This window comes from Pararge aegeria, chromosome 11 (genome assembly GCF_905163445.1).
Source record: "Pararge aegeria chromosome 11, ilParAegt1.1, whole genome shotgun sequence".
In the NCBI taxonomy this organism is placed as follows: domain Eukaryota; kingdom Metazoa; phylum Arthropoda; class Insecta; order Lepidoptera; family Nymphalidae; genus Pararge; species Pararge aegeria.
The window spans coordinates 11,274,565-11,301,489 of record NC_053190.1 but is presented as its reverse complement, the minus strand read 5'-3'; the positions used below and the strand labels follow the sequence as shown (position 1 = coordinate 11,301,489).

General features: G+C 35.0%; 1 protein-coding gene across 1 annotated transcript in view; it reads right to left on the bottom strand.

Annotated features, from left to right (window-relative positions):
* Positions 1-26,925, bottom strand: part of LOC120627421 (dachshund homolog 2) — a 207,292-nt gene that overhangs the window by 102,460 nt on the left and 77,907 nt on the right. The window contains exon 4 of the mRNA XM_039895423.1: positions 17,588-17,727. Coding sequence (XP_039751357.1) covers positions 17,588-17,727 — 140 coding nt within the window. The remainder of the gene's footprint in view (positions 1-17,587; positions 17,728-26,925) is intronic.

Genomic DNA, 26,925 nt, shown 5'->3' with positions numbered 1-26,925 from the left:
TTGAGGATCGCTGAGTATTTAATATGTGTTTCGCTTTGTTATACGATTAGGGAACAGGTATTTAGAAAGTAAACATCAGAAACAATTTGTGAAATGGAAATATCGACATTTCAAATTTATTTTCAAAGAGACAATAAGTTGACACAGACCCTCACTTTTAAAGCAACACAAGAATCTAAACTCAATAAAAGATTCGTAAAAATCAGATGGAAAAAATTATATGCTGTATTTAATATTGTTATAACACGATATAATAATAAAGTGAACAAAAATACAGACAGAAATAGGTAGATGGTCGAAAGTTTTACACTCAAGGCTTATACAAAGTTACAGACAAACAAACATTATGACCAATGGACCCTGAATTAATTTGGGTTTATTTACTTAGTTAACAGCCTCGGTTATCTTCTAAACCATACGGAGCATTTAATGTATTTGTTGTTGGCTTTTACGTGTTTGTTTTCTTAGTTGTTTTTGTTAGAGCCGAAAAAACAAAGTAAACCTGTACTAAAGGCAACTAAAATGTAAATATAAATTTGTTTACCAACAAACCTATTTATAAACTACCTATTACACAAATGTTGGTGTTCAATCTTTATGTGAGAAAAAATTAATATTATTATTTGTGCGCTATGCTACGCTTTAGATAAGGGTCAAGCTTTTGATAAGTTTAACTACGTGCCTTTATAATAGACACTATTTTGGTTTGGGATGGTGTTCCAAGATGTTTATTGTATGCATCAACAATTCGAAATGTCTCTGTAATTTTATGAGGATACCTTGAATATTCTAAAACCGCGAACCGGAGTATACCAAGACAATGTATTGGGCCCTTTCTAGTAAAGTTCTTATATGAAAACTCGTGTTGCATACAAGAAAACGGAGATATCATCATCATCATCATCATCATATCAACCCATTACCGGCACGGATCGACTCCAACAATGAGAAGGGAACAGGCGTCCACCATGCTGGCCAAGTGCGCTCCACACGCTTTTGAGAACATTATGGAGAACACTTAGCCATGCAGGTTTCTTCACGATGCTTTCCTTCACCGTAGAAGTAAGTGATATGTAAACTGCTGAAATCGTACATAACTTAGAAAAGCTAGAGGTGCGTGTTGGGATTCCAAATCTGCCCCCGAAAGTGAAGTCGAAGTGCTAGCCACTAGGCTACGGCTATCACCGCTTTAACCAAATGCATGAAAATTTTAAAGATACCTATATCAAAGTACACATTCGGCAACAAAACCACAATCAGGTTAGTGTACCAGAAATAATATTTACAAATCCCTAAACGTAAAGAACCCGACCGCACTGGTCAACCGCACTTACTAATTAACTAAATACGTGTTAAATCTCGTAATAACCTGCGGTTACCACAACCCTTCCTCACTGTCTCATTCTAGCTTGAGCGCTTCAAATCTCTCTGTCTCTTTTCGATTGCTATCCCGGTCAGTTACCTACTGTGCTGCTTAGGTAAATCCAGTAAACTGGATGTTTTATACTGATCCCTCATTTTATTTAAAAGTCAAAATTAATAACTTAATTTGTAAGCTTAATGTTTGTTCAAAATAAAAATTAAGCTCAATTTGCTATACTCCGCAAAAGCAGAAGAATCTGTGTGGTGCAATTTATAATTTCTTCCACCCTTATACTCCACACCAAAAGATCTTCAGCAATGTACCCTCTACGCACGTTTCGCTCCCAAACCGGAATATCCTTAGGAGATGTTTTCTATGCAATGAATAATTGTTAAGTCATACAGATTCTCCTGCTTTCCTCAAAGTTTATTAATTTAGTTTATTTATTTGTTTATTTATTTAAAATAACGCCTGCTTCTATCCAATATTTGATCAAAAGTTTCTAAGAACTTTGTTATAATACCAATAGATTAATGTTACTGTCGTAACGAATTAATACTCTAATCTAATTAAATAGTTTTCGTTCGATAAATCGATAGCATAATGCCGTTACATTTCGTAAATATTTTGATAAAAAAAATTTAAAGCATTCTGTAGGCATCAAAGACATTATCGAATATTGTTATGACTATTATTATATGAAACGGCTGATCAACCATTTAAAGAAATGAAACGCCGATTCTCGACCGCTATTATATCGGTTTTCATCGATTTATTGATCGAACACCGACTGTCCTCGACAAATGATCGCACTAAATTACCGGCCATTATTTAGAATTAGAATCGATAGAATCGGGACCCCAATTATATCACTTATGTGTTTAAAGGAGGTTGGGATAAAGGCAGTCATAACTGCAAACTTTAAGGACTACGTTCTTTAAATTACTTTGGAAAAAACTTAACTGCCGTCATCTGCGTTGAATTGTTTATTTTGAAAATGTATAAAACATTTAGGCACTTTGATGATACAGAAAAAAGCTTTTGTGTTATCAATAATTCCACATTACACAAAAAGTCGTAGCGTCTTGCTCTTGTTTCTGAGTTAGAAAATGAAACAACGAAATAAACGATATAATAATTTTTCCGCTGTGATGCGATCTGTCTAAATGTGAGCTTTAGATACATAATGATCTTGTTTATAATCCCTTTTAAACGGCCGAGGCAGAAGCATGATATCTCTGATCTATAACTGACGATCAAAACTACAAAATCGGTTGAGAAATAAATAATTAATTTAACTTGTAACAAGCTGAACTGCTTTTACATTCGCAGGTCGAGATAATATAATGAAACAGACATAATAACCATTGAGTTTTATTACGGAGATTACAAAATGACCATATGAGCAAGGCATAAATGATTGGCCATAAAGAGCAAAGAGCGGGCGCGGTGACTGACATTGTATGAGCAAAACTACTTTTTTAACGCGCTCGTTTAATTTCATCAAGCTTTTCTTATGAGTTTTTAATCCAATGCAACTAATGATATTAACTTCTCCATTACTAAGTGACACTCAAACTATTGTATATTTAATTATTAAAGCAAAAAATATTGCGAGTCGAAAAATAGACAATGTATTTCATAAGCCTTTAAGATTTTATAACGGAAATATTTTAATGATTATCCTTACTATAAAGGTATACAATATTGCAGGTTAAAATTCAAATAGCACCAGGTATGGAAACTTAAATTGTTGTATAATAAGATCTATTTATTATTGACAATGTTGTAAAATAAGTACCAATAACGGTAAGCGAGCTTCGATGAAGGACCCCAATCAATACGCGATAGAGGTTTGAACCATGTAGTGTCATCGCGCAATTGATGAAATTGGTACTAAAGAATCAAATCGGCTCGCAATAATATCTAATAATGGTTATGTAAATATATGATTACTCATGGTAATAGAAGTAGAATAGAAAGTATACTATCTCATCTATCGTATACTGTATTTTGTTTTCCGTAATTTTGGTTTACTTTAAGAAGTTTATAACTTAGCTTAAAACATATCCAACGATCACAGAATGTGATGTCAGACACGCATTTCACCCTTTAATATCATATATTTCTTGCAGTCTTATGAGTTTAGCTGTTACGGTTGCACATCATCATTATTTGCACAAATAAATAGCTTTTTAGCAAAAACTAAACGACCGCTCTGAAGATCATGGAATCCGACAAATCTCGACGAACGGCAAAATAAAGAAACCCGAAATGATACAAAACAAGGCGAATTAAAAGAAAATTACAGTCGGCTGGCAATCGTAGCGTTTACAATAAACACATAATTGTACGGTCAGTGTACCAATGGCATATACGATTGGGCAAAATGATTGTCTGCAATTTGGGAGATAAATCGCAGCTTGACGCTTGTACTGTCATGTTGGAATTGTATAATTTGTAGAATAACCAAAATTATTCTTCGTTGGAATCTAATATTGAGTGAAGGTTGGGGCAGATAAGGATTTGTAGATCGTAGATGTGGCAAACATCTGCAAACGTGTTTATATTTAAAGAAGTAAAAGAATGCAGAAAATATATGATTTTTAGCCTAGATTTATAGAGGTCGATCGATTCCTGGTTCGGTCAAAATCTGGGCTATCTTTTAGAAAATTGGCATTGTCCATCACCGTGCCTTGGAGAGCAAGTTAAGCCAGCGGGTCACTGTTATACTATCCTATAGTGATAAGTCTTTTGAAAACTCTTTGTTCTTTTTTATTTTGTTATAGTAATATTCGATGGACCAAGTAGATAGCCCTGATCGAGTCGAAAACCATCGTTTATAGCAGAGCAACACGTCGCACAGGGCATGCAAGGAACACGTCCTGAAACGAGTTGCTCAGTGTCCATCAAGGACACTGATCTGAAGGTGTTAAGTAATAAATGTTATTGACTTAACATACTTATATTATGTTAAGCCATACTATATAGTAACATATTTTAAATTGGCATGTTAAATTCTGGGACAAAAGTACTAGATAGTAAAATTAGCAAACAGTATATGATATGTTCTATTATTTAGACTCTAGGTTCTTCTAGAATAAGTTTGACGACCTCGACGACGCAGCGGTGAGCGGTATGATTTGAAATTTTAAGGCATGGGAAATTTGGGAATTTCTGATTTTTTGCTGGTATGGCCTGGTGGGAGGCTTCGGCCGTTGCTAGTTACCACCCTACCGACAAAGAGGTGCCGCTACGCGATTAAGCGTTCAGGCACGATGTCGCGTTGAAACCAATTAGGGGTTATGGCATTAATGTAACTGCCATCCTCACAGGTTAGCCCGCTAACATTTTAGACTACATAATTTACCACTTTTGGCATAAAAGAAAGTAGTGAATGAATTGTGTTAATACTGACAGGGGGAATAATATGTACCTATTTGACTTCTCCGATTTCCGTTATTAACGCGTCGTAACAAACGCTTGTACAAAACTGTATCCACAACAGAGACAAGCTATAATCGTCAACACAAGTCACGTGCGTGTACAATCAATAACAGTAATACACAATGCTGGCAAAATGTACAAACGGTCAATATCTTGAGTCAACAACTCGGATGAGTCAGTGTTGCCAGACGATGAGCTATCACTTCCCTATATGTGAAGTTAAAAATTGGTATCTACATATTTATGGAGTATTAAGATAATAATTAAACTATAATATACAATACAAATACTTCGAATTTTAATAACACATAAATATAAATGCCTGTTCGTAAAACTTCTACAAACCTAAGCTCAATATAATAATAGTTCCAGAAAGGCTTAGTAGTAAAAAATAATTTATAAAAAAGAAACCGCCCATGCTTTTAATAAAACTGTAATTTATTCTGCACGTTTTGATCAATATAATTGTTCATGAATAGGTTACACATTTAGTGTGTAATAAAGCGTAGCATGAAGCTTATATACCTATATTATATTATATTTTATAGTAGGTAATTAATGTAACCACAAAAACATAACCGCACTTACAAAAACGGGGAAAAGTCCCTCTAAGTTGCAACACCGACAGACTTATGTGATCGCCATAAACTCTTTCATTTGGCTCGGACGAGCCTTATGAACAATAAAACGTTGAGAGCGGGAGATTTGGACTGTAATAAAATATTTGCCCTAACTCGCGCTAATCCGAGTCCCTCACTTACTAACGCAATTTGAGAAGTTATTGGCGGGAGTAAAGCGACATCTTTATTTATATACTCGTAACTACAACTACATAATGCACGCTATCTTGTACGTGTGAAACGAGATAGGGAACTTTTCTTACTAAAGTCTCTAGCTTAAAATAACAACAATATCTTGCAAGAATGTACCGTAAATAGTAAAATTTTCTAAAATTTGCAACTCTTTCTATAACAGGAATGATGGCTAATTTTGAAAAACTGCTCTGGAAATAGGTATCAAACTACATCCAAAAAATTTCTTATTTTTGCAGAAAATAAATGTTTTGTAAATATAAATTGCCATTTATATTTAAAAATAAAATCCCCGCGAAAACTTGCCGGGTGTCATGGCCGCACTCGTGACATCATAGGCAAATTAGAGCTTTGGTAAGTCCTTGTTCCACAGCTAAAGATTAATGATAACAAAAAACTAAGCTAGATGGTTGGATTGTAAATTATATTGACGTGACATCCTAATTTTAAATTCGGTGTTTCACCTTTCATGGCGGAGTTTTACAATTTTATCTATTAAAAATAAATAAATCTCACTCCGAATATAAATTTTACATCAAGGTACATGAATACATCATTAAAAACAATATTATAGCGATTCTTTGTTGCTGGCATCATGCCCATTAATATATTTTGCGCTTAATTTCTCAACCTCTTTTACGATTTTATTCGTGACAGTTACACTAGACAAAGCAATTATAACAGAAATACCATTATGATGTCAGTATATAATAAAACAAAGGAATATGCATCGGACAATTTTCTTTTTATTGTGTAAACATAATAAAACAAACAAACTGTTATAAAATATTAAAAATACTTCTTCGCGAAATTTCCGAGTGATTAAAGCATACTACAGACGGTGAGACGGTGCATCTTTTTATAGTAATGAATATATTATAACAATCACCAGATAAAGTTGAACTATTGCGGACAAAAAGTTTAATTCTTTATGCACGTGTTTCAAATGCAAATGTAATCATAGGTACGAGTCTAATAACCCTTCGCAGAAGTTAAATGAAAGATTAAGTTTAAATATTTAGTAATTTTTTGATTCCACTACAAGTTAGCCCAATCTCACCTGGTGGTAAGTGCTAATGCAGTCTAAGATGGCAGTGGGCTAAAATGTTAGGGAGGATGACAGTTAAATTAAACCCGTATATAATAACCGTAATAGGTTTTTTCGCGAAATCGTACTGGAACGTTTAATTGCTCAGATTTTGTCTGTAGGGTGGTAACTAGCCACGGCAGAAGCGTCCCTCCAGAACAGACCAGAATATTCGGAAATTAATAACCCAAATTGCTCCTGCCGGGAATAGAACCCAGGACCTCCAATTTAAAACAGCGATCACCGCTGCACCAGTGAGGTCCTCAAAAATTCATTCATTTATAAAATAAATTCTTATTTATACCAAGTAATGGTTCCACGATACAAAATTACAGACTAATAGTAAAGAAGTTTAACGCAATACGAGACTATCAGCTCTATGAGGCAAATAAAACCCTCCCTCGGTGTGCGAAAGAGGGTCAGAGTTAATTACTCGTAAATTGACCGGGATACAGTTTTATCCCGGATAAATAAATGTGCCGGGATTAGAATGTGTCATATCCGTTATTATGTGCGTTTTAGTGACGGAAGATTTCTGCGAGTGTTCACTAAAATGTTTGCTTACATTATTTACGTGTATTTTAAAAATCTTGCAAGTTTCTCATGGCTTCGAGCTTGAGAGTCAATAGTAGTATGTACGCCTATTTAGGTACAGTTGAAAGCTCGATCTTTAATTGAACAGAAATACTACAATTGCTAGAAATAGGTATATCCATTTATTATAGGGAGGGACATATTTTATTCTCACACTCCATGTTCTTGCTCCGTTTGCGTCCAGTGACTATCTGAGACACGAGCATCAGCTGCTAGGTATTAAATAAACAAAATTACAAACGTTACCGAATATCTATTGCAAGAAGTGATACAACTTCGTAACTCACGATTCACGACTCGACCGACCTAGAACTTGTTGAGACCAACTCATCCGTAAACTTTCACAAAAGAACCGATTCCATTGTTACATAATAAGTATCAAAGATACAAATATCCAGCCATATTTTTATTAATATCAACGCACAATGGAGGGATTACGTGTGGTTAATACCAGCTGCAGCTACCGAATCAGAATTGATACAAGTTCTTATTGAATATCGATGTTTTATCTGTCAATAAGATATTGAGATTGTTTGGCAGATGCCCATGTATTTGTATGGAACAAAACATAGAACCATTCTCGATTTCTTCACAAGCCTATACTAGGAATTTGCAAATAACATCTTCATCTTAACTGCTGTTTGAACTGCTGGGTCTAGTTTGTAGAGATTTCCACAACGACTGGTCTGATGACATTTGCCCACTTTGTGGGATGGTCTACTAAGGTATAGTATGGTATGGTATGGTACAAGGTGCCAACTGAAAATCAGCGCTGTATGCTCCCACTGGCGCATGCAGCTCAATTCTGAGCTGGCACCTTTTATCTAGGTTGTGCCACACATACGAGTAACATACGTAGTGTCGTTAATATTGTAATGTGTGGCGAAATGTAAAAAATATTTTTTTCTTTCTTTCTTTACTATGACTGTGTTTGCCGATGTCAAGTAGCCATTCTAGCATTTCCTAGACACAAGTTACTAAGCGCTAGTTCTTAAAGAGAGATCTTCACTTCTGATTTGATCATGATATACTCCGAGCATATTATATATGCTTAGTGGCTGACTTTTCCTGTGCGCCATGAGCTCACTGGTAGTACACACGACACACCATGTCGAGAATCTTAGATAGTTTCTGAGTGAATTTTACTAGTTTTCCTAATGGAATATGGTCTGTTAAGTTTAACCTAGGGTAGAACTAATTATTTGATTTGAAGTGACGAGCATTTTTTAGAGATATTATGACAAGTTTGATAATCAAAAGCTTGTTTAAAAAAGGTCTGATATGAAAGTTATTCATGAAGTAAGTTTCGATGGCCATATTTATTGACGCACTTCATGACGGGCAGTTACTTGGATGAATTAATACAGTGTTATTACTGTCGCCGAGCGGATACCCAACGTATTGAGTTACGATGCAGCCTATAATTTCGTTTTAACTCGATCAATATTTTGGTTCTCCACGGGTGGTTCTCAGCCTAGCGAAACATGTTATATCAGTATTTTAACCTGAGTTTCTATATCTTCAGCTAACTTCTTTGTTTACTTATAACTTAACGTCTCTATTACGTGTATATACTAGCAGTGTGGTCTGATGATTTGTAGTACAGCAGTAACATAATATGAGCTTACCTAGTAGTAAGTAGTATAGCAGTGAATTCAATAACCATATCATTTCTTAGTGACAAGGTGGATTGGAAGCACACCGCTTCATCATTCGCAAAACAGAATAATGATTTTTAAATGCTATGTTGGAAAACAGCTACTGCTGAGTTTATTGCCGGCTTGTTCTCGTCAGAATCTGCAAAAATTATTTTATGCGATTGTAAATTGTGTGTCGACTAGCTCCGGTGTTCAACGTAGTCGCAAACTATGTCGTAGTCGGTAGTCGTCTGTAGTCGCCTACATATACCAAGGCAAAGTGATCTCTATGACAAACCTACAAACCCTTTGGTAATGAAGTTTAATATAATTTTTTTTTTATAGTTACAATCGTTTGGCACCCGATTGTAATTGTAAAACCATCGTCTATAAACAGAGGAACATTTCGCACGCCATGCAGAGAACACGTCCTATGAAGTTCCGCGTTGTGTCCATCAACCTGAGGCGTAGGTGTTTAGCCTTAAATTCTGAAATTATAAATTCTCAAATTGTTCCTGCCGGGGATCGAACCTGGACCTCTTATTTAAAAGACCACAGTGATCACCAAAGCGCCGCGGAGGCAAGTTAAATTAAAGAAAAATTTAAATGTCTACAATGCGAAAATTTCAAGAAAAACTTTTTACATTACAATTACGTATCAAAAATGTTACCAGTGCCGACATTCAAAATACGCCGGTATTGCTAATTAAAAGAAATTCCGTCGTTATGCTTTTACTTGCGCAAAAACAAAATGAATGCACGATGACTGCGAGGTGTGAGTAATGTTGTAAGTGGCAAAACAACATTTTAATTGTAAAGCTTGGCGTTCACTGCATCAAAAAACCGCTGAGTAAGTCACAAACACCGTTTTGTGAGAAAGATTTATAACTATATAGGGGTTTATAACTACCTGATAGATAATAATCGTTGTGCATCGAACATTAAGATTTACTTTTACATAAGTTTGAAGAATGTATCATAATACTTTGAATACATGGAGCTATTTCGTAATGACAAGGTTGCTTGAAAGCAAGCCGCTCCGTTTTCATCTCACACAAGATGATTATTAAATTGTAAGACAATGTTGGAAAAGAGTAACTGTTGAATTACTTGTGTTCTTCTTGGTAGAATCTTTCTTTACTGTTCGTTTCGTCATATGGTTCGTAGAGTTACTGCAAACAGATATAATTACGTGACGTCTAAAAAGTGCTCATATTAGGCAAAATAATGAATGAATGGAATGCTTAGATATAACTTTCAATAAACAGTGCATATCAGTACTTGACGTTGTTACATCTAAAGCCACTTAAAATCGCTGCTGAGAAAAAACCTAGTGAGCCCTACGCCTTACTCGTTCCACTCGACAAACAAAACGATGGGAATTAAACAGTTTATAATAGTTTATTGCTAATGTTGGTATGGAAATGACGTACAAGAAATGTTTATTGCCTCTAACAACGGCATAAAAAACCAATTCTACTTCTCAAGAACGGTTATAGACAAAAGAAGTTATTACAACTTCATCTGATTTATAGGTACGGCTAACAATAAAATCCTTATAAGGAATTGTGACACATGGAGATAGTCGCATTAAAAACACTAATAAAAAACACCTATATATTAGGTGCTCTTAAAAATAAATAAATAATATACAGTAATAAAATATAATATATTTTTTGAAAACCTCCCAAAATTAACTATTCTGGGCAGAAACAAGTAGAAAAAACAATTCGGTCATTGTATCTATTTTTGCCAGGAAAATAACCTGAATAGGTACGTCTGAAAAGCTCTCAATGAAGATTATTTTTCTTAAGATTCCCTATTACCAATTTTTACCTAGAAAATACTTCTCTTGACGCGGATACAGGTAGCTTTAATTTTAGGAAGGCTTACTCTACCACTGCACCGGTTCTGAAAGTAGATTCTAGTAACAAGAAGAGGCCGGCACGGCTCTTAAACACTGACATTTTACAATTCAACAATCTGTGTTCTGCGTGATGACCGACTATAATATTATAAATAAAAAATCACACCGTGTAAACCCTCCGGATGTACAAGTAGGTACTATATTCTGGATTCTCGAAAATTTAATCCAATACACGATTCGAATGTTCGGAACGCAAAACATGGAATGACATATATAGTAGTGGAATGTACAAACGACTAACCCCATTGTTCATTTTCAGTACCGAATTTTAGGTCACATACCTAAACCACCGTGACGTCATAAATTATAACTTGGTATTTCGCTTTTGATAAGAGTATCTCTGATGTAGTAACGTAATACAATTCTTAAGCTTTGACGCTTTCGGAATGTCTTGAAACGTACTGAGAAAAATTCTAATTGGAATCTCTTAGATATTCTAACCGAACAACGTGGTTATTCGAATAGGCATGGAAAAAGTAACAAAAATCACTAAAATATTGTGTCTAATGATATATGATTCATGTATTATGGAACACATATTTTTATTTATATTCGAAGTGAGATGAACAAGAGAGAGAGTGAGGTACACAAACATAATATTATGCAACACAAAATGTTTTAAATTCAGAAACTCGTTCTGTTTAAAAAACTTACGTTGAACGAAAATTATACTTTGCATCCAAACGAGCAGGTTTTTTATTTTTTGTTATCGATTGCAAACGTAAAAATATCGACAGCTGGAGTAACAGTACTCACTCATAGCAGTCACAGTAATAGCATATTATTATTATTTATTACCGTTGAGTGTATTTATCTGTGGTGCGGTGCAATAAACGTGGAAATCACACTTGACGTCCCACTGACGATGATCGTAACACTTCGCCGTTACGCTTCGGTTCGGCGTCTAATAGACATTGCTAACAAGGCCTAGAGATAGTTGTTATATTTCATGCAGAAGAATCTGTACGGTGTCATTTAGAATTTCTCAAATCCGGCCGGCACACTGCAGGACACGCGATTCCTACTACAAAGAGAAGGGGTTAAGGCCGTAGTGCACCATGCTTGCCCAGTGCGGATTGGTGGACTCCACTCGTCTTTGAGAACATTATTGGGAAATCTCTTAGAAAAATCAAGTGATATTTTCGTAATTAAAACGCAAATAACTCAGAAAAGATAGAAGTGCGTGCTGGGATTCGAACGCGGTACACCGAAAGTGAAGTCAAAGTCCTACCTAGCTAGCACCGCTTCGATCGTATAATCCTTATATGTAATACACACCAAACAGATCTTCCGCAATGTACTATATACGCATGTTTCGCTCCAACACCGGTGCACCTTTAAAGTCAACATATCCAGGATGAATGATGAATTTAGGAATAACATGAGATTTGACAGTGATAATTTATCGCAATCAGACAAAGTTGCAGAAAGCAAGAAAGCAGAGAGCAGAGATAAACGAAGTTAAACCAAAAATGGGCAGGGAACATATCTTGGACTGTAGATGAACGGTTGCAGTCCTGAGGTTCTGGAATATTGTAACCTTAAAACACTGCGTCAACTAGGTGAACAGACGACATCAAACGTTTACGACATCTTAATCTTGCTGCTTATAGTTTTATGTATTCTATAGTACTTCAGATTAACGTCAGTCTCTTAGACTACACGTATTCTTGCCATTTCCTTATACATCTGTAATTTGTTTCACCAACGATTGCTTTTAATGTTTTAATCGCCATTGCAATTCCTGCGACTGCACTGATCATTACGTATGCACTATATGCAGGTAAAAACAACTTATAGGAAATTTTTAATTTGCCAATTGTGGAACAAATTGGGTTTTTATGTACCGATAAATGTTGGATTGCGTGCGCTTGCTTTTAAAAAAAGACAATTTGAATAATAGCAATTGTATGTCAACGTTTTTTTTTTATTATTCGCTTAATAAGCTGTTAACGTTAGATATATAGACGATAAAATTGGAATGTTGAGATCGTTCTGTAGACAGTAGATACAATAATTATGAATTTTAATTTCTAATGACTACAGATATTACTTGTAATTACAGTTAATCCACCTGTAACCATTGCTGCATTTTTGCGCTTAGTTTTAAATAAGATTGCAATAATGGCAATTGTACGTGTTTTTTTTTGATTATTTTCTCAATTGGCTAATAATAATGTTGGTAATAAAGACGATAAAGTTGTAATTCTAAGAGCGGTTATTTTTAAAGACTATCTTCAGATGTGTCTTTAAATTACAGTTAATCCATTTTGAACTATTTCTGCGTGTGCTTTTAAAAACAGATTAGTTAAATAATAACAATTGTATGAAGTTTTAAGTCATTAGTTCTTAAAGTTATATAAATGTTGGATTGCTAAGATTGGTCTTTAGACAAAACAAATTTATTGACCACAGATATTTCAAGCAATTACAGTATAACAGTTTGAATATATTCCGTGTGTCTTGGAAAAGGCAGTAAATATTTGCTTTGAGGTCTACATCTAGACAACGTTTTCTTTTTTCTTACATCTCTGAGGTATAATTCTTGTATTGTTTCTATTTCATGTTTTGTTAGACGGCTTAAAAAATTCAAATACGAATACGTTGTGCTAGTAACGGCCTTTAAAATTTTTCGAAATAAGTTTAATCTTAAAAAAAACCATGATTGCACATAAAGAAAGATTGCCAAGGTTCCCTTAATACTAACTGTTATTTTACAATTGATTGATTGATCGATCGACAATACAATTAATAGGAATTTAATTTCTAATCACTGCATAGTTCTTGCAATTACAGTGAATCCATCTGTAACTATTCCTGCAACATTGTATGTTTTGTAATACGCATTTTCTTTTACTGTTGCTTCCTTTTTATAAACTACATAAGTTGTTTATGTATTTCATTATTGGACTTGAGACAAACAACTCGTTGGTCATGTTAATGCCTTCCGATTTCAACATTTAATCAGAGTTTTTAAAAAGATTTAAACCTAGTCATTGGTACGTAAACGTAATAACAGGGTACAAACAAATTTAACGTCAACAATTTTCCACAGCAAAGTTTTTAACTTTTTTGTTACAAGTTGTCTGAGTACAGTAGCGAGCTTTTCATAACTGTCTAACCTAAAGACGCTTTGATAGAATGCTTTGCGATATATTTTTTCAATTTTGCACCAACTGCAAGCTTGAGCAGAAAAAAGCTTGGTATGCATTACTCTAGGTAGCAGTTGGTTACCTAAGCTCAGTGCTAACCCCTTATTTTGTCATCTGTAACCTCAGCTGCTAATCAGGATGACGTCCCAGGAACTCTGAGTCTCGAAATCTTTGAACTTTTATATTCACCGAGGTATTCGTGGCCCAAGAGTTGGATTAGGTAAACGCTTGTAGATGAATATATTAATCTGTGTTTTGGGCTTCTTATTAATACAGATGCCCAGTAGAAAACCATTGCCTATAAACAGATCAAACGTTCGCAGGGTATGAGAGGAACACGTGCATTAATGTGCTGTGTCCGTCACCCTGAAGCAGAGGTGTTAAGCCTCAAGTGCCTGCACAAGCACAGCTCTGCTACTCTGGCAAGCACACCCTTCAGTTACTCAGGCGACAGAAACAAGCTTGGCAGTACTTTCCCGGACGAGCTCAGTCCCAAAATCTCTACTACTACTCTCTCTGTCGGGGTTAACCCCTACCACTGTTCTAATATTAGAACTTGTTGCTACCCAGCCGCACCACCCTCAAATAACACAATAGCTTTATATTCAACATTAAAACAATTATGATACGAAATCCGGAACAAAGGCGTGAACAGACAACCGAGTCCCAAATTGACTGATCCGCCATATCCCTCTCCCTTAACATAAACAGGCAAATCCTTACTTAATTTCAGTCGCAGAATTCAATCAGAATGTAAAGCTGTATACCCCTGCGTAATGTTATAATGCCTCACATTATCCCCCCGTTTATATAGCATCCGAATCGCGACATCGCACGAAACCTTTAATTATTATCAACACATCATTTTCATGCCAGCCTCCGAAATTATAGGTAGGGCTGTCAATTTAATACGGATATTGTAAAAAAACATTAAGTATCGAAAAAGTTATTTATGTTTCTATTCGGGACTTTATGGCTGAGTTGGAAGGTAATGATGATTGTCGTAAAACCTTCTAAGCTTAACTCATAACTATAGTAGTTAGTACTAGCTTTCCTCATCATAGGTAGCATTTTAATGTCCCACTACTGGGCTCAGGCCGCCTATCTCATAGAACCGAGAGGTATTCTCTTCGCTATGCTATAGCTATGCTATAACTTTTACGACTATTATGACTTGTTAGCGATAAATAACCTGAACCGGCTTAACATGCTCTTCGAGGAATGGGGGTGTATTAAACATATTTTTTAACTCTAGGTTTGTCTTATATATAGGTATATCTTACTCTAAGTATTGCTTATGAGTAGATGACAAGATTTTACATACATTACTTTACCGACCAATCTCCTTCGAGCCTTCCCCAAGCTACTCCAGACCCTTGGCGCTGTCCTTATTTGGCGTGCTTATAAGATAATAACGACATGTCAGTGACACATATCCGGGACCCACGGCTAAAACTCTACGAGACACGGGGATATACAAAACCACAAAAAAATATCAGAACTCCAAGTAACTAAAGTGTCATGTTCTTGACTGTTATGCTTATAAGAGCAAGGATAGACATACAAAGGTCCAGCAATGCTTATTAGACAGAGCAATCGTGTGGTAAGTCCTACTCCTTAGAAATAAGGGACCTGTCTATATGGTACCGGTATTTACCACGAGATCAATGGAAACCCATATATCTCTTCTGTAAACTCTGACTCAGGGGCTATAACAAAAAACAACACACTTGTCATATAATAATAAAAAAAACACAAAACTAACACAAGGCGTAAACAAAACCTTCGAATATATTGTTAAATGATAATTTTGTAATAATTAAATAGAGACATTCTCCAAAGACGACATAAAATTTAAAACAAATAAAATTAAATGAACATCAGTTTTGATTTATCGTCAAAAGATAAACATCAACCCTTTCACAATACACGTGAACCGACATGTCCCTTCCACGCATTTCATATTCCTGTTCCCGTTCCGTTCAACCTCCTAGGAGGATTATATTCTGCGATGTTTTCGTATCCTATTATTATACGGGGTGAAAATGGGCCAGATCGCACCACCCGCCACCTTACCCACTCATCCAAAGATCCATTCATGTATGAGGTAAACACACGGCGTCTTACATCTGTGTGCTACCGAAGACTCAAGAAAATGCGTGTGTGTTTCATCAACTCATCAACTTCAAACCACTGTCAACGACTCGTCAAAATAATATTAGTTTAACATCGGATTGTACCTATCTCAGTGAAATATGGTAACGTAATCTACACAAAACTTAATTACAGTTCTATTTAGATTCAATATTACCAATTGTACATGTTATTAATGGTTTTTACTTTTAGATTTGAAAAATGATTGTTAGGTAGGTAGATATAATATAACGTATTGAACACGGGGTACATCGTGAGGTCTAGCTACTGAAGAGTGTAAATGCGCTTGTGTGCATTTCTGGTTATTAGTCTTACAGTGCTTAACATGTTTGAATTTATTTTCCTATGCCTTGCACTTATAGGCCCAGTTATATTTAGAACTACTTTATTATTTGTTATCATATATATTAATGGAAAGGAATCTTTGGGCTAGAGCAAGACAGCATTAAATAATTTATTATATGATTTTCCTAGTAATTATGTTTGAGAACAGTTAAACATTCTGCGATGCTCTCCGGTAAACAATTTAATTACTCCGAGTGAAAACTAAAAACTTTTTAAGAGGAATATATAACTAACTCGGGTATCGTTGTATTGATCCCTATCACTATACATATTAAACAATGTTATAATGTATGAAATAACAACAACGAAATGCCATGTGTAACGAGAGGGCACGGGGTAAAGAATAACAAAACAATACTTACCTTCACGAGAGTGTTTCGAATTGCAAATTTGGGGAAAAAATGCGAACAAACTGCACTCAAAGCCAAACGCGGCAGTGCGCGATAAGCAAGCGTCGCTTATGCAAGATCACGAATGTAATTGCTCCCTTGTCTGCTACGACACTTCACGCCAGAAGGAGATAGATCGATTAGAAATCATTGGCGGGAATGGGATAGAAGACAAAATAAGCAACAATGGCGTAAGCGACAAAAATGATTGATTGCCAGCAGTCTTGCGCTGAGCTCTATTTAATCACTTTATTCCCTTTTCTCCGTTTGTGTTGGGATAATTTTGTATTTGTGTAATTTGTATACGAAATGAGAAAGCATACCACCCGAGGAGGGTTTCATATCCGGCGCCTAACCGGAGTATAGGCACCCAGTATTAACGCATCGCGTTATCTTTGATCATTATGCTCCATGTTATTAAGAAGGTTAATTTGGAATGTAAGTTAAATAAATGATCAATAATAAACGTTGGAAAAATACGGTTCTATAAACAAAATTAGTTTGTTGTACCTACCTACCAAAATCTGCACAGGTATCAATTTATACATCATTACTCTCCATACTGCAGGATCGCTTATTATCGTGGAAAATTAAAGAGATTTTTTTAAACTCTACCGTTGTTTATTTTTCGCTGGACTTAAATTTAATGCCGACGACGGATAATAAAACAAAACACTCACCACTCATATGTCCATTTTCATAAGGTGAGTAGTCCCCATTTTCTAGTCGGTGCTTCTTGAACGGGTGGCCCGGGAACTGGGTGGCGGCAAGCGAAAGACCCACTCCGGAGGCACGCTTCGGAGGTCGACCCGGTCTGGAGCTGCGGACATAGTAGCACGTTACTGCCGTTTATGACGGTACACTTACATTGGTAGAGTTGGGACTTAATTCTACCTAACATGAACCCGGAACTGTAGTAGACAAACTAGTAATGCATTTAAGTACTTGTTTCTGTTTATATGATTATTTGTCAGATCGATGACGGTATAATATTATATTTACGTTATTATTATTGTAGTATTTTTCTGCCGAGTTAAGACCAAATTCCATTCTCATTTAGTGCCAACATATATCTTGTAGCGATACAATGGAGGCAGCGTAATAATAATTAATTAATATCAATTAAAAAAGAACCAGGGGCAGTATCTAAATCGCCTTGTACAAGTCTTTTGCGGGACTTATCTAATAAATCATGTTCGCGCGTGAGGGTAGACACAGATTTATTTTTATTTATTTCACTCCCCCAAGATTTAATACAAGACATCGTCCGCAGTTTCCACAATTTCACGCTTATTGTTTTCCCATCCGTGATTTATGGGCAAGTAATAGTCGACGGTATATTCTTGGCTGCAATAAAGTTTGTCACCTAAATCTTGGCTCTAAGCCTATTGCGCGCCCTTAACCACGTTACACAAAATACACTGCTACGAATTAAAGGTTTACCATCTCATAAAACAGAATGAAATACCAATAAACTTCGCAAACCTGTCTCGTTACTCTCAATTGTACAATCTTTACGTATCACCACGTAAATAAGTCCTAGAAACGAACCTACATTGACTTTCTAAGTAGGTATAACGTGCGAATACCTACTTAAGTATTTCATTTTTATGATACATTCATCACAATTTCTCACTCTCAATCGCTAAGTAGTTTAGTGTTAAGTAAATTTTTCAGCGAGTCGCTTAAAAAATTTTTATTAATCGCGTTAGGATTACTAAAATTGTCTTAAATATTGGCTGAAGTTAAGACAGAAATAAAACACGTCAATTTCTTGTTAATTATCTATCATTTTCTAGACTGCATATTTTTTACAAGTGTCTCCGAACAAAGGAACTCCTGTTATATAATAATCAATATAAGTCATAAATTTAATTAAATAATGTTTAAGTTACGCTAATATTAAGTACAAAGTTCACTCAACAGTTGCCTAATTTAGCAAACGTAAATTTAAGGTGATTTCAATCTTCGACAGTGTCTAAATTTGTAATAACGCACTTCTAAGTTAGTTAGCTGTAAGGAATAATGATATTAGATAAAAAAAAAAACAAGCAAAACCATAGAATTGTCAATATTAACTGCTTCTGCAACTAATTGGTATTTTAACTTAGTGCAAGGTTATGAAATCCCATGCCAAAGAGAAAAAGTAAAGAAATACGAAGTTTTTTTTTGTGACAAATTATTACAGAAGTCTATCATAGAATCCATAGTTTCCTAGATGGGAAATTATAAGCCATATGCTTAGGACCTATGTACAAACTTAACAAATAATTTGAAGTCTAAAAAAAAGTTGTCTGTAAAGCGGAAGAATAGCCATTAACCCCAAAAAAAAACCCAATCATAGAGTCCAATTCCAGCAGCAACTAATTCAACATTACTATCATGGTGTATCCTCGGACAAGTTCGGCAATTATCGGGGGAGCGATGCCGTTATCATAGTATCAGCTTACGCAGAAACCGACTCTCGCCTATTTATTTTTATGTCAGCAACCGTCATTATGAGACACTCCATTAGCTTGGATTGTGGTATCTCGTTTTCGGTAGGTGGGGCGCGATTCGGTAATATGACGATTTTGTTTTTGTGCGGCCTTTTGATAAAGGATTTAATGAGAATGATGAATTGTTTGCGGTCAGGGATATGTTATTATGCGATATGCTTAAAATTAGTTGTATAACCATAGAATGCCAATAAAACACTGACTGTTTAAGTGGTGTGTTCTAAAATACTTTTACCCTTATTCCTCTCTGTCATAGGTTGCCTTTAAGAGATTGCTTGCAGATCTAAGGCCGCCTTTGCATTTTAATTTTTATTTTTTTTATGTTTACTACTGTATTTTATGTACATATATTTTGAAGTTTCTTTAATTTTTGTTTTTTTTATGTTTACTACTGTATTTTATGTACATATATTTTGAAGTTTGTGTGCAATGAAGTATGTCTGCTTTTTCTTCTGAAAGAACTAGCGCAGAAAACCAATTGACTATCCCCAGCAATGGGACATTAAATTACCAAGCCGTTAAGCCGTCAGTTCCGGTAATTATCATTAACGCCGCATTGAAGAAACATGATAGGTAGAAGCTCCATGTCCCTATCTCTAATAAGAAAGGAGACATGTTCCCAAGTGGGTGGTTATGATGATGATCACTACCTATACTTATTCAATCGAATAGTCAAAACAAGAAATTAAATTCCGATATAGCGAAAAGAGATATTTAATTTAAGTAACTTTAAATAATAGGATTAAGAAACCGTTTCACTTCTTCATAAATAATAGTACCTATCACTGTATTACATTATGGAAACATTGACAAAATCAATATTACGCTGCAACAATGGATTATGTTTAAGGTGTAATAAAAAACGTCTTTCCGGTGGTCGCACATGATGTCGCAGATGTATCTACACCGAAATAGCGACAATAAATAAGAAAATGACGCTCACAAAAATTTTATCTAATTTATTTTTAACACCTTACTCTAGTAATGTTGGGAGCGTAAAATCAAACAAAGCGATGACAGCGGCGTAATCGAATATTGGGTTTCAAGGTGCTACGCTTTAGTTACTCATAGTAGATTTTTTTGTATTCAAAATTATTATAAAAGCAACAATTTTATTGAAAACGTGGTAAAAACTAAAATCAAACAATTACGAAAAAGTTCAAATAAAAAATCAGCACATTCTTTTCGTAACACATTAATAAGATACGTTATACTATTTTACTTATAATATCCTAGTATATAGGAAACTATAGGAAAACAAGCCGTAACCTGTACAATGTGCCTAACTACTAAATAAAATTTATGAAGCGTCTCAGGTTTTGGACCACCATTGTAAAATTTCCAATTATATTTAAAGAGTAATATATCAAATGAATTTTAAATTTAGAACAAACAATCAGAAGCGAAACATCAAATAAAAGACATGGCGCGAAGAAACCGAATATTGAAAGTGTCGAGGGACACAGATAAGGAACGCGTGCTCCCTTGCCGCCACTTAGACCGTAATCTGAACACCAAAGCTCACTCCGATAAACTGCCATTAAAAAGCGTTCGATTTATTACAAGACGATTTCCGAACGATTTATATGGACGTGCAAAGTGCAAAACACTATCGAATACTGAGAGTATAGCAACTGTCGATATAAAGTGTCGTTTACTTAAGGATTCACTGTTGCCCGTGTACTCGTTTATAGCTCGCATTACGTATCAGTTTAAATAAAATGTATTTTAAATCTTGAGACTTCGTTTAGTTAAAACGGGGGAGCTTGCAAAGAAGAGTGAGGAAAGATTAACCATTGAGACATTATTGTTATGATTATTATATATATTTATTTTTATACTAATAATTCACGGACTAAGCGTCCTGTGTAAGCAATATGTCTATCTACCTGAGGTATAGGTTTTAAGTCTCATCGAGTGCCTGCCATTACACTGGCAACCACGCCATTTCGACCGGAACACAGCAATGCTACTTGGTGGGAGTAGTAAAGAGTTATTCCAGTCTTTATAAAAGCTTTACTAGAAATAAAAAAATCAGGTCAGAACTAAGAAAATACTGCACCCATAGAAAATAATCTGAATAACTGACATAATCCATAATGGAGACCATTCAGCAACTTCAAGATAAACTCACTAGATGGCCAGACGGACATCAAATGAGTCGCAAGAAGTTGCTGGTCACAAGAAATCGTGCTAGTGAAAATAAAGAGATATGTCCAGCAGCGTGACAGCAAATTCGATTAAAATTATTATTTTATAATATGGCAGATTTCTAAGTAGGAACTTCGATGCGAGAACCCGGAAATTACCAGAGGAAAAATACTTGTTAGTAGGTATGAGACATTGTTTTGAATATATGCGCTACCAACCGAATTCGCTAACAAAATACTTGCTCTCCAACACCAATATTTGCGAATGTTATCTACATTTGCAAATAGCAAACATCGGGCCATTTATATGCCGCATTTCCCAACCCTACCCTAGTGAAACTAAAACCGGATAGTTTTGCTTTTTATATTTGCCTGGCAATATTCATCACTCACCACCCATGTCACTGATCAAATAGCATTCACAAAGGAGTCCCCAGATATTTCTAACTGATCTACCCTTGATAGATAGTATGACAAACATACCGCATAAATCGACGCGATAAATACAATTTAAGTATTTATGCTTGTCTTTAAAACTTAAGTATGGAAATGGTTTTGCTTATTTTTACTTAGATAGTGAACCTACCTACCGTAATTCTTAGCATTAGTGTAAGGCAATTATTTTATACCAAATCTTTGTTTAGCTTGCTTGAAGAGTATTCGTAGGTACCGTTTCGCCAGTGAGGGGGTTGCATTATAGGTATAATAGACACACCTATAATCTAGATATTGAAAAACTAGTCCCAGCACGTAACCTTGATCGGTGCAGTTCAATAAACTTCACTCACTTCACAACAGCTTTATGAATTATAGCTTATATCGATATCGGGAACAGCTACCTGCCTATTAATAAAAAAAACAACGACCTTCAGTCATGTGGATACCGGATGGTACCTTCCTTTTGATAAACTAAACTTTTCTATCCAAAAAGTTATTTACTTTTGTTTTTGAATCTATGATTAATGAGTGAATAAATTGATGAACCTCCGTACGGATATAAGGTGGAATCTAAAGCTTGTCGCCGCATTAACAAATTTGATTTTTGTGTTTCTTCCTTGCTTCCTTACGACATGTTGATCGTACTTTTGTAAAGGTCGGAACTGTTTTCCTCTCCTTTGTTTACTCTACAGTAACTACTTAAGTTGAGGTATGCAATGCCTCAGGAATATAAAACAGATCCATACATAATCACATCTACAGTAAGTACCAAATTACATCAAATATATATATATTTTTCCTTTTTTTACACTTTAAATGTCTTACTATTTAGATTTAAGTATTTTTATTATATATTACGCTAAAAGTAAGTTTAGAGGCTTTACAACAGTGGATCCATGAACTCATATTGTGGACCTTTACTTTTAAATAAGATATGGTACCTTATCAAGTTTTTATTTCAAAAGTTGATTGCAATGAACAGTCTAATTATTTTATTTAAAATTACTGTTACCGTTGTATTAAAACAAAGTTTTCTAACATCCGGAATTGTTTGGTATATAATTTTCAACACTAAATTGCGGTGTTATCAAAAAAGAGTAGAAAGGCATTTATAAAGCAATATTATGGAAGACTCGTTATTCAGTCATCCGAAGAACATCAATATTTTCTATAACACAATCATTGCTTTCAGATATTAACTGCCATCCGAGTTTTACTTCAAAGTATAAGCGGTTGCTCGCGACTGCGTTGGCGTACAATTTGTGTAAGTAATAAGTATTTTTTTTCCGTTACAAACTTTGATCCCCTTATAAACCTTTGAGTACTTTATTTAAAAAAATGCATTGGCCTTCATACTACTCGTATCTGCAGCTCTCATTTTAATCCCCTGGAGGTGAATTTTATGGACAGAGGTTCAAGAAGGTGGCTGTTGGCACAGAGCAGGTGCTGAGTTTCTTGCCGGCTTCATCTCAATCTGCCTTCCGAACCGGTAGTAATAGAGTCACTACAAACGGATATACTTGTCGTTTCAAAAGTGCTTGTAACGTAAGCAAACTTGAAATAAATGTATCTGGAATTTTGAATTGTACTTATTTTTATAGCTTATTTATAAATTAGTGAATGCAAATCCCAATGTCTTCCTACAGTGACATCAAGTTCATAACAATAAATGCATCAAAGTGAGTTTTAAGTTAAACAACTCAAATGCTCAGCTATAATACAAAAAGACCAGTCTAGCTTTCTAAACCTAACTAGATTCATGCGTGAAGCTGACTCGCGATGGTGATCTATATCGCGCCATTTTGAGAGTGGAAATACTTACTTTTTATTTTCTATCATTTATTGATTTTCATTTTTTTTTTAATTCTTAACAATGATTACAAAAATTAAAAAAACTATCAAAAATTTATAAGAAAAAAAAAACACCCTCCGCTTGCAGGGCTTTTGAATGCCCAAGCAACCGGCGGTCAGGGCTCCAGAGTGAGGAACCTTCTTACAATACGCGCCGTTTCAAGGACTACTGCCTTCTGTATCCGACCCTTGATCCAACAACCAAGCGAAAGCTTCTTAAGATGTTGGTCAAAGCTTTTCGCGAGAAGACCATTGACTGAAATGACAATCGGAACAATAACGGTCGACTCAACATTCCACATGGCGGTAATATTAACTTTTATTGTTACAAACTGCATTGTTGGGAACTGACATCGCGCAATTTCCCGCCATTTTCATCAATACATTATGCCAAATTTCAAAGAATCACAAAACATACCGATGTAGGTAACGAGCGTAAAAAAGATAATAGGAAACTTAACACGTCTCAACAGCTATTAGAAGAACAAACAAACGCTTCATACACTACGAATAGCCTGCAGTCTCTGTTATTATATTTGTGTAACTATTCTCGACTTCTTAGTGAACGTGTTCACACTCGCTACCAATTACTGACACTAAATCATAACATACAACATAAACATCCTTTCCTAGCAGTTAAAAAACTAAACACCAAATAAAACACGCTGACAGCCCGTACCAAGCTAATAGTCGATATTTATCTATAGTACATATATCAGCGTTGTTCTCAAAGGCGTGTGTAGCGCACCAATCCGCATTTTAACGTCCTAAACTTTTTGATTCTGAAAGACGACCCATACCATGTAGCGGGGCCGTTATTGGATTTATATAATGAAGACGATGATCAGAGTTATTTGCTTAGTTATAAATTGCAGGATGGCCATAGAGCACTGATAGCCTCGTATGGCTGCGGCTTCTCTTCGGGAAGACAGAGTTCGATCCCCGGCACGCACCTCAAACTATTCGGAGTTATGTGCGTTTTAAGCAATTTAACATCACTAGCTTCAATGGTAAAGAAAAACATATTGAAGGAACGTGCATGCATAAGAGTTGATTAAAGACACCGCATTACAGAGTAAATTAGCGAGTCTAATGACAAAAGTCAATACTGAAGATTCTACCTACTTCTGGCTTATGTGGTGTTTCTTAAAATATATTCTGCAGTCCGACGGCAAACGGAGACAATGTTCAGTTCCATGTCCCCTCACACCTTTCACGAGAGTTTCTAATGGCCTATCACAGCATATTCAAAGACGTGGAAAAAACTGAATATGTAGACATTTTATTTCAACTTAAATAGCCCGTAAATATACAAACACAATAGACAAACGCAGCCCGTTAAAACTTTAAAGTACGGACTTGCTGACAACGTATGGGAGGCTAATAGTAATATTGTGTATAGTTTTTTTAACGGTTCACATATTTATTTACTCGGCACTACCTACCGTATTGAGAATGTTTATCCATAAATTTACATCGGTTCTTTGTTCAGTATCCTTAAGACACTAGTACTTTTACAAATTTAAGTGAGATGAAGGTGCTAATGGTATGAAGTAAATGTTAAATTAATTTTAGAATTGAATTACAGTATATATAGATAGCTATACGCTTTCAAAAGTAGAAGATCCCAGAGACTTTGTCTTTGAATCCTTATTAGGCTATAAGATAAGAATGATGCCTTTAAAGATTTGAGAAGGCTGAAGCTTTATTTGTTGTATTTCTGTATCTGTATACACAAAATTGTTGCCCTAATCCTATTAGGAACATATAACAGTTAAGTGTTCAATGATTAACGAGAAAAAGACTATTCCAAAGGTTAGACTCAAAGATTATTAAAACAAATATCTAGAATACGTAGATTTAGAGTAAACGACAATGTTTCCTTTTCATAATATTCTGATCTCGGAAACACCGTGTCTGTGTTATACCAAACAACGAAGCTCTGTCTTAAAAATGGCTCGGAAATCGGTAGACAAGGTAAAACAAACGTACCTAATCTTATCTATTGTAAACTCAAACGCAGTAGCAGTTTGTCTTGGGTTCAGTACAAACATGATAAATGATTTCGGTTATAAAAAAAACGTTGTTCTATTTTGTAACCGAGTTCCGGTGAGAGGGAGACGGATTCATTCCTTGATTAAGTTATAATACCTATTCACCTTGAGAAGTACCTGGAGAAGAAGAGAAACCAACATTATTGACTGTCCAGAAAATCTACTTATCTATTTCTTAGTTTATCTAATATTAAAATTAGAAGCAATAATAAAACTGAACCAAAGAATATGAAAGACAGGCTTCATATAATTAAAAACAATGTTTAATAAAACAGCAAAGAATATTTAACTGCAACCAAAAATTAGAGGGCACATCGACAGTAACAATAAAAAGTGAAAGCAAAGCCACGTTTAAGCGTGTCGTAAAAATAAAAATTAAACAAAAAATGCTAGGGGTGGAAAAGTTTCGGAGCGTAATTTTGCCGTACAATTATTTCTTGTTCTGGGCATATTCTCTTAATGTTACCTGTCCCTAGGCTATTAACCTAAACTAAAGAGCAATGAAATATTATGTCTGTGCTCGTAAAAGTATTTCAAATTAAATTTTTCATTATTATTTCCTTGTGTTCAAAATTTCTTTAATGTTTCATTAACCTCGAGCTGCGATAGCGGAATATTTGATTAATTAATAAGAGTATTTTTCCTCTAATTTAGTGGCAAAGGAACACTACATGATTATTGAAGTGTCCAGTATAACTAAAAGAATTTAATCTTATCACAGGTACATCAAAAATAATGTCTTGCACTAAACTTCATAGTAAGGTTAGGTTAGATCTAATTAATTGTTTTCATCGAGTACGCAAAAGCAACTTAAATTATTTTCTTACAATCACATGTTAACCACTAAGGAGGACGTTAGTTTCCACATAGTATCGTAATAAAACTCTAACTCACTTGGCATCTATTATTTTTTGTTAGCATAAGAACTTACCCATAGCTGAATTCTCCTGCTAGATTTTAAATTCTCAAGTTCGAAAATTAAAGATCTAAAAGTGATGGTACAGCTTCAGTCTTACTCGTAGGAGCT